Genomic DNA, 15,151 nt, shown 5'->3' with positions numbered 1-15,151 from the left:
CCTTGACATATTCTGACCGTGTGAAACTGTGGCGATCATTAGCAAACAGTTTACTTACAAATCCAGCAGAATGGAAGCAACAGCATCATTCATTTGAAGTGTTAGTGTCCACATGATTAATGTAGGGGACTCCACCGGAGACGTTTTGGTGTCTTGAATCAAATTAAACTTGACCCTCCCTTTGCTAACAATTAATTTTCAATAACCCTCCAAAATGATTGGGGAATTAGGCATGACTCTGTGGTCAGGGCCCTGAAGTATAATCCATTTTTTGTTTTAAACCCAAAACAAAAAACCCAAACTATAAGCTCTGTTTTCCCGTTTTTCCAATGTCCATGTACATTAAAACTCAAGTGGAAAACTGCTTGTTTTTGATCGGCTGTTTTTTTGTTATTCCTTTTTCCGTTTTAAACCAACAGCGAGAATACAGGCTCATATTTATAATATGGATAATAATTGAAAATCAATGGAACACAGGTCCCATTTATAATGTTATTTTGGTCTTATGTGTTAAAGATCAAAGGTGACTGAAACCAGAGTGACAGAGAAAGATAGTGGCGACACTCATTGTTTGCTTTTTGCTGCCTACTTCCGGGTTATGCAGCCTTGCATAGTTCCAAACATCCATTCTACGGCATTGGACATCATCCATTTCCACTGCTGACCGTCAAGTAACTTCTGAGGTAAGTTGATTAAATAAGTGCCTGCCCTGATTTGGTCTAGTTTCCCCATGTGCAGGTAACTGACGTTGAATTTGATAGTGACTTTTATTATGTGTAAAGTGTATAATGTTACTATAGGAGCTATTTTCTGGTGTAGACTGTAGCACTATTTAATTTACTTAATTTTTATACAGTAGAAATGCCCTAGAACCTCAGGGTTTTATTTGATTTATTTCATTTTACATTTTATAACAGACTAAAACATGTAGGCCTACTGTTATACTTATGTTAAAAATAACCATTTCACTATACGATCACAGTCAACGAGGTTAACAAAAAGCAGAGCTCCAGATGACTGCTGTGGGCTGTTTGTGTTTCTGTCCATGATGTCAACGTGTGAGCCAATGCAGCTTCACATACACAACCCAGTGAGACTGTGTCATAGAGGACCGTCACACATAGGTCTACTTCTTTATGATCATTACAACTGACCACACTCTCATATAACCTATAGCCTACACTATCAGTTCATCTACGCTAGTGTTAATGAAAAAAGATAGATTATTGTAACTGTATTGTTTAGATAAAGTGCCACACAGTTGAGTGTAAAATGTAATCTTCAGCTAAGTTCCTCATGATGTTGCACCTTATAGGAGATGTTAGGCATTTTGGAAAAGAATTAGGTTTCTTGCTGAGAGTTAGCCTAGCTAGATGAAGAGAAGATCGATGCTAGAGGTTAATTAATTAAATCATGAATTAGTTGTCAACTATTAAATAAATCTAGGCTACCACTATTCTGATAATCAATTCAGCTTGAGTCTTTTTTTAATGAAAACTAATTAACAAGCAAAACATTAATCTTTCCCGAAATAATTTACTTTCTATAAAGTATTTAGGTACACATTTATACATAGCCTACATTCTAAATTTTATATACATTTTTTTGTATTTTGGGCCTACATCAAAAATAAAAAGCGATCTTAACGAGGGATTCCGGTGAAAAACGGACGTTGGTGCTTGTTTCCATAGTGACCCATGACCCGCTCCCTGCTACTCACTCATTGGACGATCCTGTCTGCACGCTTTCGCTTTCTCTATTCCACTGCTAGATTCCGCAAACGCTCCCAACGGCAAAAGAGGGTCCCAGCTGCTGTAGCCTACTACGTCAAGAGTTTACTGTTAGAGTAGGCTATACAATATTTATTAACGTACAGCTACTGTAGGATGGGATAAAGAAAATGCTGTAAAGTACCGTCGCGATGCAATGAGCTGTTAGTCGTTAAAATCAAAAGTGAAAGTGAGGTTGTGTTTTTACACTTTGTCTTGTTGAGGCTAATTAACAACTCGGAATTTAAAGAAACACGCAAACTGAACTCTTTAATGATGCTGGTCATTTTGTTTGGCTACTTCCTGACGGGCGTTTGTGGTAAGGGTCTCAATGTTGGCTATTGTTGCAGCACCGAATGATGGACATAGCTACATAATAACAAAATAGGCTAATCCAGTTGATTGTCACGATCAGTTATAAACTTTTTCATTTCACATTGTCTGATAGCGTTTAGGCTTAATTAATTGCCACTAAATCTAGGTAATATGCAGTGTTCATTTTGCACGTTTCTAGTTATTGATTCAAATTAACTGCTGAAGTTGATCCTAGAAGGTTTTAGACAGTGTATAGGTCAGCTCAAAAAAGCTGAACATTTAAAAAAAGTAAATAAATCTAAAGGCATGTATACAGGTCAACATATATGGAAAATAAACGTTTTTGATAAACAAAGAATTAATGTTTACTTAGGTTCAAAGGGAGTTTTGTTAAAATAAATTCCACATGAAATCCACAATTACTTTTAAATTAAACCCAACTTAAACTAAAACAAGTGTCAGAACATTGTCACTCTTCAATGTTGTTCAATCTTTATTACACACTCTGTACGTGTCTTGTCTTGCCCTGATGTTATGTGTTGAGGACCACAATAGAAATAAGTCCTGGACCTTGTGTTTTTTTCCTTGATTGTATTGGATGTCTTTTCCTATGTAAGGCATTCTTAATGCAATTAAATAAATCAAATCATTCCAGATGAAAAATTAAGACTTTTAAATTTTTGTTGTTTCCTAGGTGATGGGGTTGCAGATGTTGTACTTTCCTGCACCCTTGTGGAGGAAGGAGTCGGACTGGGTGGAATGGGAGGTGGCGCAGTCTTCACACGTACTCCAGCCACTCTTGTCTTAAGAGATGTCGCAGTGGCTCCTGACGAATCACTTGAAACCCTCACTCCGTACGTCCCGCCTTCAATCCCTGACCCAGATGCCATCGTATTAGAAGCCAAAGGTTTTCACTGCCTTTTCTACAGAAGAAGTTTGGTGTAATATAAGCCCAAGCTGTGTTAAATTTCTGACTCTCATCCCTCTGGCAGTGTCATCACCTGAGATCCCCAATGCTCATGTGTTGCTCCATGCCGACTGCAATGAACAGGAGGTGATGTGCGAAATAAGCCGTTACTCTATTCGTGGATCCCAGGAAAGTTCAGAACCAGCTTATTTCATGGTTTCGCTTAATGTGGAGGAAGTTGAGTTCAGCACTGCGTTGATTCTGCAGACTTTGACGGTAAAAAGGGACCAGTCAACCCTCATACAGAAAAAACTGGGTCTGCCTCTTAGCCAGTCGGGAACCCTCACGACTGAAGGTGAGAACCAGAGTTTAATATTACATTTAATCTTTTCATTAAATTGTTTCCATTGATAACATCATTCTCACTGCTTTTTCCTGCTGTCTTTGCTTTCTGTTTCCTTAGTGATATTTCTGGTGTTTTCTCACATAAAGTCTGTAACTGCGTCTCTGAGAGGCGATGTTCTCCTAAACTGTGGCTTTAAGCAACAGGAGATACCTTTAGCGCAGGACGTGAGCGTTGAATGGCGACTGCAGCACAGGGGAAAAGGGTGGAAAGTGCTTGAAATGAAGACGAGGCTGGATGATGCAGAAAGGAGTACAGTGGGTAAGTGCTGTGTGAACAGGCGTGCCCATTCTCTACTGGTTTTATCATGGCGGCGGGAACATATTGAGTTGGGGGTGCTGACAAATTTTTGAAAGTGACATTTTCAGCCAAAGTCAACCACCACGCACCACACTGCATCTGCATCCATCGTCCACAAGCAGAAAAACTAAAACAAGAATGAAATTCAAAACCCAAGACAGGGCAAAACTAGGCACGGGTAACACAGGATATAGGCACAAAAACCAAGCAGGGTCCCTGTGGGAGTGACAGTTGTAAAGGTGCATCTGCTACTTCTTTCAGTAACAGTTGCTGAGTTTTCTGACTCAGGTCGATTAGGTTTTTTAGCCTGTGATTGATTTATGAAGAAACCCAAAATGCGCTTTCGTATCATAGGCAAGCAAATTTTTGTCCGCAACCCGAGTTTCCGCGGCCATGGGTTTTAACCAGGGTCCTTAGGAGGATTTTAACTCTGACGATAAGAATACTGGCTTCAGCTGTCAAAGTTTATGAATATATTAAAGCAATTTAATTGTGAATGCCAATTTTTTATGGCACTGTTGGAAAATTTACAATCACACAAGAAGCATGGCCAAGTGGCTGTTTTGACATAAAAAACTTTAACTCAACACATTTGGGGTATACAGACTTGTAAACCTTTGGTCTAACACAAAGTTAATGCATCAAAATAAGTCAAAACATTTAAAATTGTGTGGTTTCAAAAGACCTAATAAATGTCTGAAGTAACTGACACTAACATTTAATTGTGAAAGTTAAACACACAAAACATGAATACTATTATATTTTTTGATGTTGGTAATAATAATGGATTATATTTATTGACCAACTGCCACTTTGCTCGTTTGAAAGCCATGTCTCTCTCTCATGGGCGGGCCAAATTCTTTGGGCGGGCAAAGAAGAGAAAGGGAAGGTAACCTTGCCCCTTATGACCTCATAAGGAGCAAGATTCCAGATCGGCCCATCTGAGCTTTCATTTTCTCAAAGGCAGAGCAGGATACCCAGGGCTTGGTTTACACCTATCGCCATTTCCAGCCCCTGGGGGACCATAGGCAGGCTGGGGGAATGCATATTAATGTTAAAAAAAGCCTCATAAAGTGAAAATTTTCATGCCATGGGACCTTTAAACATTTAAGTTGTTGGGTTGTTCTGTTAGACCACGAGCTCTGAGGAGGTCGACTACTTTTAACAGCCATGGCTAAATGTAAGAAAACTGCACAAAACATACAGATGAGAGAGGACAAGAATAGCACAGTATTCAGCAAAGTGTATCGAACAAAATGTTGTCTTAGTATGGTGAAAAGCTTCAGAACAAGCGAGAAAGTGGACCTCTAGTTAAGATTGTTTTGTCAATTCCTGTTTTTATTTTCTGTCTTCAGTGCATGCAGAAAGGAGGGGCTCAAGCGTGGATGCCGCCCAGGTTGTGGGTGAGGGTAACGCCTCTTTGACTCTGACCAAGCTTAAGGTTGTGGATGAGGGGACCTACATCTGTACTGTCAGCATTGACCTTTTCCATGCCCAGCAGGTCATTCATCTCAACATTATTCGTAAGTTTCATCCTAATCTCTCAATTTAGAAAAATCCTTGGAATGTCTTTCATTTCTTCCTGTGTTTCTCTTTGTTTCAGAACCCCCTCATGTTTCACTCTCAGAGGAGAGGTTGATTTTGAAGAGCGAGTCACCTCAGACGCTGATCTGCCATTGCACTAAATACTATCCACTGGATGCTCAGGTCTGTAACTAGTGTGTTCTTTGAAGGGCTACTCGAAGTAACTAAGTGAACTAAACAAATAAAGGCAAAATAAATCTAAATAAGTCTAAGTCTAAATGAAGCAAATATATATAGTAATCAAACACTCAACAAAAACTGATAAATAGCCCATTACAGATTTCATTATGTCTTTATTTGTTTGGATTTAGCAAAATTCTAATGTGCATTCACATTTGTTCTTCAGTCTTTTATATTGAGGTAAACCTCTAAGTAACTGGGCTGGTGGATTACTAATCAAGTGCAAGCATTTCTCTCTCTGAGCAGCAGAGGGACTACTGCATGCTAATGTACAGCAGGCAAGACAATAGCAATGCTCTCCGATCTGGTATACTCCAAACAAAAGTCATAAATCAGTTATTATTGATTCAGAACTGTGCTGTCCCCCGGGGACAATAAAGTGTCCGTATCGTTCTAACCAAGACCAAAGGAGAGAGTACATTACATTATTGGAGATATTATATTATTTATTTGATTGTTTGTCTAATATCTATTTTATTGGTTTTATATTACATTTCCATCATTATTTCTTGTTTTTACTGGTCTTTAATGGCTTTACTATTTACGTTTGGGCTGTCTTAAAATCAGCGTGTCATTCAATTTCTAGCTCATGGAATTGTCTTAAGTTGAACTGCACTGCTCTGTGTGAAAAGTGCCATACAAATTGAACCACAGATTGATTGATTGATTAACATCCTTCTCTGGCTTTCAGATGGAGTGGTTATCTCTCTCTCCTACAGACACAGAGCCAACAGTGCTTCCAGAAGGCTCTCTGTCCAGCCATCGGCAGCATGGTGATGGCACTTATTCCCTGTCATCTCACCTCACTGTGCACTCCAGTATCTCCCCTGGAACTAAAATCACTTGCAGGGTGTCCCACCCGGCCCTGGACGCTCCTCTCTCAGTCAGTCTTGTGGTAGAAAGTCCAGAACCAGGTAATGTTGTTGTTGTTAGTTGTTTAACTCTGTATAAGGAGTAGTTTGACATTTTGGAAAACATGCTTTGCTTCTGAGAGAAACAGAACAATACAAGAAGTCATGTTTATTTTTCACAATAAAACTGAAACTTTTTATGTCTTGAGATTGTTGGCTTGCATTAAAAAATAATGTCAACACTGCATACAAACCCTTAACTCTGTCTCTTTCACTTTGCAGGTTCCTATTGGTGGGTTCTGGGTTTCCTGATCATCACTGGGCTTTTCTTCTACCAGGTCATGAGATAAGTTAGTATTGGTAGATCATCTAGTAGATACTCCTAACTTGAATCTGAGCCCAGAGAGACCTCCTTTGTGTCATATGTGAGTCTATTAATTAGTACTGATTTCATTAGCCGCTATCACTGGTTGTTTTTAACTTTGCTAGGTTTCTACTGAACCTATTTTTTTTCAAGATATTATAGTTTGGGAAAGGTTTTCTTCTTCCATAGTATTCCATAAAAGGTGTTCATTTTCTTTAAATGTAGCCTATGTTTTTATTGCTTGTTTTTGTGTGTGATGTCCATATTGTTACTATTTTTGCAATTTACTTTTCACAGTGAAGGATTTTGTGACTCAGCATCATTGTTTACTGTATTTGACTTTATCAATGTCAGTAGGTTTTTTGTACATCTGGAAACTGATTACAGCTCACGTTAATAAATCATGAATCTGTACATAGTAAAAAGAAAGCAGAAAAACATTTTCTAACAAGGTATAATGTGGCTCAATGTGTCAAAAATATAACAAAGGTTAGCACTCAGTTCTTTTGATGATTTCTTTATTGGCATCAGCAAAAGTGGTAAGCATGCATTTGTTTTCGCAAATCCATTTGCATCATCTCACTGCATTTCCAAGTTGTAAATCACAAAACATTTTCTCATATCTTTTATGGTGATAATTATCTAATAATATTGCTGCACAATATCATCAGACAATTACAACTAACTGCTACATATATACATCTCAATTTTATCAACCCTCAAAATCAGTCCGAAGAAAGGAAAATAAGCTTTTCTTTTATATCGAACACCCCCCACTCCCCCCGAAAAAAAACCCTGAAAGAATTTGTAAACACATTTTCAGGATCATAATCTCACCTATGTGTACTATTGTTATATCCACTACATGTTTTTAACAGTTCATTATAGTAGCATTTGTTTGCCATCTCTGAATATGTTTTATCTCAAAAGCAACTGAAATTAACAGCATTTGGCAAACTCTTCGCATCATTGCATTGCATAAGCAGTAATTATCAGAACAGAAAGACGTTATACAAGTCGTTTAAACCACTAACCAAATAAAATGTACAATCGGCAGTTAGATTCAGAAATGGCAGATACACAGATCACACGAATAGGCAAAATTATGGACACGGTTTGCCATGCAAGTTAGAAACCAACACCTCGTTTTGGTAATTACCATACTGCAGGTGACAGGGGAGTCTGTTTTAATGTGACTGATGGGAATGGGAGAGACAGTTGGCTATGTGTTTCTAAATCATGTCCTTTCTCCCATTTTCCTGCTTTTTGAGGCTCAGGCTAACTTAAACAACAATCAAACAGACACTTTGTCTGCACAACTTCCAAAACAAGTTATAGTTTACAATAAATGTGATGTTCCACATTCATCTGTCTATGGCTGTGACTCTGTTCAAGTCAGAGTTAAGAGACCTTCCTCCGGGTCAGTTCACGTGTAGATTGTCTGTTAGTGGCTGTTTGTTTTGCTGTGCATATCACTATGCCACTAAGCATAACACTTCTATTTTGGCCCCACCTGTGGTATGAAAGCCATTGTAAAATGAAGCATAGTTATATGACTACTTTATCAATAATTGCTTGTCAAAATTAGCATTTAGGAAGTTTGTCTTATTAATACCAGGAAAGAATGCTTACTATTTTTCCGTGACTCACGTTTTCCATTCCTTATACTCGCACAGTTTCTTTCCCTTTTTCTTTTCTTTTCATTACTGAACGTTGCAGAAAGTTAGACAGGAAAGGAAACAAACAAGTTCTTAATAATAAAAGCCTATCAGCTAAACTTGGAAAAAGCTACTGGCTACAATGCTTTGGATCACCAATACACCCACACGCACATACAACAACAAAAATGCTACTAATTTTAATCTAGGATGAGCTTGTATTAGTAAGTGACAATGATGGTAACAGTTGTGAGAAAGGGATTGTGTTAGTTAGGCATGTCAGTATCAATTACAAATGTAGGATTCTCAAAAAAGGTAAAATCAACAAGCTTTGGTGTATATCTGTGGTAGAAAGGACTGCAAACTCTTGATCAATCTCCCTGCACACATTCTGTACATTGTACGTCTCCCCCCATGGCATCGTTCAGAGGGCTTAGCCCTGTGTGTGTTTCCGTGTCACAAGACTTTTCTCTCTCTCTCCCTCCTTCCCTCTCTTTCTTCCTCTTTCACTCTGCCTGCTGCGTCCTTCAATAATACATGAGGTGCAGACAGGGGAGAGTGAGTGAGATTTAAAACAGTGGAAGAAAGCAACAAGAAGGGAGGGAGAGGAGGACAAAGAGCAGACACACCTATAAACACTACTGTCATGTTTAAGTGCAAGATGGTTTGATGGAAGACTGTGTGTAGAGAGGAAGGAGAGGACAGATAAAAGGGGAGGAGTGGCGCTTGGGTATCTTTTTTTCTCTTCCCTTTCATATGATTCTCAAGTCCATATCCATCTGTATTGATGGGCCAAGCTCAGTAGAAGAAGTACACTGCGAGTGACGGAGAGATAGAGAGAGAAAGAGGAAGTCATTAGTCTAATGGATCTGGCAATACATCACTTAAAACAAAACTAGGAGAGGACAGTCAGCTCAGCTCTCCTTATATATTGTCTTTACAGGTTTGTTTTTTAATATTGGTAAAGGTAGTAACATAAACATTTACTGTAATTAGAACTCATGAATATTTCACAATCAGAGCAGAAGTAAGCAGGCCAGACATGGGCTTGTTTGGGCAGAAATACAAATATTTTGATGTTGTCCCTCTGTGTCTTAATTTCCTGTCAAATTAACAGCACCAATCAATATTTGTATGAGTATCAAAATGCTACTTACAGAATAGTATTCCAACCACAATGACTCCGATGATACCCATCATGATCATCATCTGAAATAAGAAAACAATACATTTACTTTAATGGGAATTTTTATAAAGGAATTTAAGATACAATGGAACTATGTGTGGAGGCCAATGCCTGCAAACAGAAAAAAAAGAAAGAAAATTGAACAAAACATCTGAAAGCCTTAAGATTCTTTGCAATTGTTGTGCTTTAAACATGCAATCTTTTGTATATTTCTGAGACTGAAGTGAAAAACCATCCAACCAAAAGACTTCTTTTTCCCATTTTCCTCAAAGCATCTGCACAGTCTTCCACAGCAGCTCATTAAAAGATAAGTGGAGAGCAGAATCCCCATAATAGACATTGTGTTCGCCTCAGCTCACATCAGCATGAACAGTTGTTCAATGCTTTAAAATAAAAGATGAGGATTTTGTTGACACTACTAGCTCTATATATATCTCGATGCACAACATACAAATATAGGCATATTGGTAATTCAGACTCCGACTACATTGTAAGTTTCTTCCAGTAACAACAATCTGTTAATGGACCCACACTAATGTGCCCACCTTGCAGTTCTTCCACCAGTACTTGTTCTTTAGTTTAGCTGCACAGCTTTCAAACTGGGAGGCTCCGGCTTGGAGAGCGTCCGCTCTGTCATCCAGCTCTGAAAGCTTCTGGTCCCTTTCCAAAACCTTGTCCACATTCACTCGCATGATATCCACCACCTAGCAAACAGCGGCGAGGATGAGACAGCATTTGGCAGTGGTGGGGAGAAGAGACAAAGAGTGGTTAAAGGAAAGGAAGCTATGAGAGTAAATAAGTAGTCACAATCCATTTGCAAATAAGAAAACCAGACCTTTCCAGAGAACATAAGCATTTTACATGCTTGTTTGTCTCTGGTCAAGAATTACGACATTTATATACATTGTATATATATGCATATATGCATATACAATAAGTCCAGATATTTTGTGATTAAACTGCTTTAATATTGACACATTGCATGTTATATCAAACTCTGTCCCAGAATCCTAGATTGATCCGGTCCAGCTCACCTCCTCGACTTGGGCCTGTGTCTGCTGTAGCCTGCGGTTGCTGGAGGTGTTGGGTGGGCCAGGAGGTGCGCCGCCTGGGGCTCCATCTGCACCAGGGGCTCCAGGAGCACCGGGGGCTCCACCTGGAGCAGCAGCATCTGGGGCAGACCTGATAAGTAGAACAAGGAGGAAAGTTGGCGTAAAGAGGACCATTTGCTATTACTGATAACTGATGCATGTTTATGACATGTAGAGACCACTTTAATCTAATAGGAAAAAGATTATCAGGTACAGGAGCAAATTAAACTATGTAGTTATAGAGGACAAATAAAGCCACCACATACTGTAGAAAAAGCAGAAAACTGCATATATGCGGGGGGAGAGTAGAGATGTAGGGGGAGAAATGCTTACAATAGGATGTGAAGGGTTGGGGATTTAGAAGATGCAATGGGAGGAAAGAAAATTTAGGCCGCAGATGGGAAGCAAAGAAACAGACAGACCTGGCTAAATAATGGGAGAGAAAAAAAAGGGAAGTTCTTGTGATTGATTACAGAGAATTGGGTGGGACTGAGAAGAAAAGGTAAAGCTGGAGAGTGATTCACAGAAAAGGGGAAAGGGTTAATCCAGCAGGGGGGAGAGGAGGTACAGGAGGTTTAAAACTGAGCAAACAAGCTCCTCAGGAGAGCAGCTACTGACTCAACCTGATGGACAGTTTAATTCAAATCATACAAATCACATACACAAGATAATTGTGCAGATAAGGAACAAGAATGCGTTAACCTCGTGAACCAGTATTCATTGAACATGGATGTTCCTCAACATGACCTTAAAAACTCTCTGACCCACAATATGCTGTGTAACAAATGTATTTTTTTTTTAAATCTATGGTGTTAAATTGTCTTTAAAAACTCAATGAAACTCTACCTAAGACTACACAACGACAACAGTCAACCCCTGAATACATGATTTAGTGATGGTGTGACGAAAAATTTCACTTGCGTCAGCAAAAATCCATCAAGCTGAAATAAATCAATTCAGTTTTCGACCCCCATAAATGAAAACATACAAGGAAATAAACTAGTTTAAGTAGGCTATTTATCCAGAGAAGCTTAAGATATCTTTTTAATGTTGCTATTGTGAAAATAGCGCAGCAGAAAAGCCGCATTAATACTCACATCTTCTATGCAGCTGTTTGAACTGACTCACGGGCAGCGGAGGCGGGGGTGAGGGCTGTGAGGTGGAGAGGGAGGGTCTGAAGTACAACACGAGAAAAAACTGCAAGAAAACAAAAAAAAAACGAGACGAGAATTTCTAGTCACTGGTCCAAACGAAAGTCCAAATTTGCAGTAAGCTGAGTTATTGAAGTGCCGCGCTGACAGTAAACGGAGGCAGAGGGTCTTGGCGCAGTGGAGCAGATCTTCTAGCGATGCATTTATATTGCAAGTCGTCAGCAAAGTACCGCAATATACCGAGACACGTAAACGGGCCGGGCGATAATTCACTGTGTGACTGGACTGGAGAGCAGGAAGTGAAGCAGAAGCGATGTGAGCTCTAGAGAAAAGTACTTCTAAATTAGTAATCCATTCAAGAGAAACCCACGGATGCTCATATTCCTGCAGGGCTGCATGCAGCTCCCCCGAGCGATGCTGAGTCCTTATAGAGCTGCTCCTGGATGCTACAGCGCAGCACTGATTGGCTGGTTGTTGAGTTGCCTCTTCTACTTGCAAATGCGTGCAATTTAAAATTTAAGGGATAAAAAGTCCAGTCATGAGAAATCAGTTGTCCGTCTTTGATTCTGTCACCCCCCCACCTTTCTCTCGCTTTCGCCCTGCGCAGACAGAGGTGCGTTTTGTGGGAAGTGCGGTAGTTTCGCCCGTGTGAAGTGCTGTGGCACTGTGGGCTACTGCAATAATGCGTCTCTCCTCCTGCCTTCTCCACTTGGACTCGTAACGACAGTGCGGTACACCCCCCCCCTCTCTCTTTCTCCCCTCACACTTTGCAGTACTGCAGCTCTCTTGTCGGATAGGGCGGCAGGACGACACTGCGGTACAGTGGATGCCTACAGAGTGCAGTGGTGTGTCCACACTTTTTAGTCTGGGGTGGCCCAAGCGGGGCACTGACTTATGCAGGGGTGGCATGAAGTAGTCTACATTTCGAAATAGCATTAATTTCCCATTTCTGTATCTACTATCTACTTAAATTATTAACATTACAGTAGGCATGTTTCGTACAGTTTCGTACACTCCAGTGTTTACATTTTTAATTTAAAAGATAAATAGACCTAGCTTATTAATACCAAGTGTTAATTTTGGATTTCATGCAGAGTTTTTACTTATTTGCTTTGGTTATTTTCCCACACATAAATAATACAGTTGTTATTTATTTCAACTAACTAAATAACTAACTAACCAACTTGTGTATAAGGAAGTTAATAACCCAAATTAATTTTGCATCATGAATGAATGTGTTAAATGCTTTGTCCAAATATCAAAACGAATGTCAGAGCCCAAGATAATGTCTTTAAATAGCTTGTTAAACCAACAGTTCAAAATTAACTATGAAATGACAGTAGCACATCCTAAATATTGAGAAGCTGGGACCAAAGATTTGGGTTCATTTCTTGCGTGTATGTGTTCAATGACTTAAAATATTAATCAGCTATAAAAAAAAAAAAGATGTTTCCAGTTCCAATTTTCTGTTGATTGACTATCATTTTAACACTAATTTAAAATTGGACACTGGACAGAATCCTAAGTATGCGGTCAGAGAGGAATCACCAGAGCCACTGGCTTTTGTTGTGTGAGCTGTGTAAACAACTTTATTAGCAACGGAAGGAAGACTTCCATAAGAAACCTAATCTGGAAGATGTTTGATTTTTTTCACGGCAGATATTTTGACTTGTCATAGTAGGAAATGCACAGCTGAAATTGATAACTTTAACAATGGCTCAATTCCATCAAGTGTCCCAGTGAGCTATAGTGAGTCGGCATGCATAATAACAGGGCCTCTCCTAAGTGGAATGAAACCATCATTAATGGTTTTTGAATATACCTATGCTTTTCCTACTATGACATGTCATGAAAAAAGGTCTATTGCTCCCTCTTTCAGAATATAGATTTGGCAATTCTGCATGTTCTTTAATGTGAGAAAACCACTGAGACCTCTTTTAACTTGTCATTATTGTGTGGCTGAAAGACGAAAATAATCCAAACAACTAAGAAAATGTAGATTATGTGAGTTCACAGGAACTAGTGCTCGGTGTCAAACTTCCATAATTTTTTTCCACTGTTGAAATGTTTCTGTAATTGCAAGCATTCAATGTTTGGTCAGCTTTATAATCGTGTTTAGTCCATGGGGTAATATTACATCACATTGCCTCCAAAAAGAATGTCATCCTGTTCCTCAAAGTCAGTTGTATGGGTTCCATGCAACGTACATCCATGCATCCATGTTATTTTTGGGCAATTTGATTGAAATAAAACCCATAATTCTGATATAAAAAAACCTTTAAAAACAGGTCAAATTTGACCTGAGGACAACACAAGGGTTTGTTCCTAATAAAGTCCCAGTTGAGCCTACAACCTTTGCCTTTTTCTATTTTGAGTCTTAACTATATTTAGGATAAGTGAGAGGAGTGAAGTCAGTCAAAGGGCCATTGGAAAAATGAAACCAAATTGTGTGACCCTGTTCAGCATATGGACATCCTTGTCTACATACTTTTGTGTTGTGTTCACATGCTGCATTTAATCATCTCATGACCACTCAGATTTATCTTTGAGGACGACTGTATTTTATATAGAACAACACCCCTGTGCATAAAGCACAGGTTCAAAAAATAAACAACTTTTTTAGTGGTGTATCAAAGAACCTGACTGGCCTGTACCGAGCTCTGAACTCAACCCCATTCAAACCTTTTTAGAAGTGCTGGAACACCAACTGGGAGCCAGGCCTCATCACCCAACATCAGAGCCTGACCTCACTAATGCATTTGGGGCGGAATGGGAGAAAATCCCTGCAGCCAGGTTCCAAAATGTTGAAAAAAGAAGAGCGGCATATTGATGCCCTTGTTTTTACAATGACATGTCTCACATTTACAAATGCTCAGATGTTTACTGTGCATTTCCTCATATAGGAAAGATGAATACATATACCAATTAATGCTTTGCAAATTCTAAATCTCACTGACTTAAAGATGCGGTAGATAAGACTTATAAAACTAATGTTCTGTCATATTTGCAGAAACTAACCCCATGTTCAAGTAGTACTAGATGAAGCATTTTTTTTTTTTTTTAACTGCCTCTGGCCCCACCTACAGCCTGTGCTGCGATTTGCAAAAATCCACAGCTCCCTGTTCAGATTCACCAATCAGGGCCAGGTGGGGTGTCTAACTGCATGTCAATCACTGCTCAGGCAAACACATTAGGGTCGTTCGAGATGAACTGTTCCTCGCCTGTAAAATGGACGAGAGCAGGCAGCAGCAGCCGGGGGCGGTGACAAAAATCCGCAGTCAATTGTGACAGTTTCCAGCCAATTTCAGCAGCCTTCAGGCTGAACAGGAAGTGACAGAAACGCTGTGGTGCAATTCCGATTTAATAAAATGTTATCAGACCATAGACAGTTA

At 39.3% G+C, this 15,151-nt stretch overlaps 2 protein-coding genes across 3 annotated transcripts; one reads left to right on the top strand and one right to left on the bottom strand.

Moving 5' to 3' along the window:
• Positions 1 to 664: 664 nt before the first annotated feature.
• Positions 665 to 8,501, top strand: tapbpl (TAP binding protein like). Of its 2 annotated transcripts, none has more exons than XM_032518748.1 (8): positions 665 to 683; positions 2,779 to 2,991; positions 3,077 to 3,346; positions 3,455 to 3,655; positions 5,050 to 5,217; positions 5,298 to 5,401; positions 6,150 to 6,372; positions 6,592 to 8,501. In XM_032518748.1, the coding sequence occupies exons 2-8, from the start codon at positions 2,844 to 2,846 to the stop codon at positions 6,657 to 6,659; spliced, it is 1,182 nt and encodes a 393-aa protein (XP_032374639.1). In that variant the 5' UTR covers positions 665 to 683; positions 2,779 to 2,843; the 3' UTR covers positions 6,660 to 8,501. The 2 variants fall into 2 exon arrangements, with proteins under 2 accessions (XP_032374639.1, XP_032374638.1); XM_032518747.1 differs by lacking the exon at positions 665 to 683 and adding an exon at positions 1,760 to 2,088.
• vamp1b (vesicle associated membrane protein 1b) lies at positions 7,175 to 12,497 on the bottom strand. Its single transcript, XM_032518857.1, has 5 exons — positions 11,706 to 12,497; positions 10,552 to 10,699; positions 10,063 to 10,221; positions 9,489 to 9,540; positions 7,175 to 9,146 (listed from the first exon to the last, which is right to left on the bottom strand). Coding segments are annotated over exons 1-5 (378 nt in total). The 5' UTR covers positions 11,708 to 12,497; the 3' UTR covers positions 7,175 to 9,129.
• Positions 12,498 to 15,151: the final 2,654 nt, after the last annotated feature.

Source organism: Etheostoma spectabile, chromosome 6, assembly GCF_008692095.1.
Source record: "Etheostoma spectabile isolate EspeVRDwgs_2016 chromosome 6, UIUC_Espe_1.0, whole genome shotgun sequence".
NCBI lineage: Eukaryota > Metazoa > Chordata > Actinopteri > Perciformes > Percidae > Etheostoma > Etheostoma spectabile.
Note: the sequence above shows the minus strand (reverse complement) of the source record. Positions and strands in the feature narration are given on the sequence as shown.

Coding starts and splice junctions, on each gene's coding strand:
- tapbpl (XM_032518747.1), top strand. CDS start 2,043: ATGATGCTGGTCATTTTGTTTGGCTACTTCCTGACGGGCGTTTGTG. Junction 3,347..3,454: donor GGGAACCCTCACGACTGAAG/GTGAGAACCAGA, acceptor CTGTTTCCTTAG/TGATATTTCTGGTGTTTTCT. Junction 5,218..5,297: donor CATTCATCTCAACATTATTC/GTAAGTTTCATC, acceptor TCTTTGTTTCAG/AACCCCCTCATGTTTCACTC.
- vamp1b (XM_032518857.1), bottom strand. Junction 10,222..10,551: donor CACAGGCCCAAGTCGAGGAG/GTGAGCTGGACC, acceptor GCTGTTTGCTAG/GTGGTGGATATCATGCGAGT. Junction 9,541..10,062: donor ACTGGTGGAAGAACTGCAAG/GTGGGCACATTA, acceptor TTCTTATTTCAG/ATGATGATCATGATGGGTAT.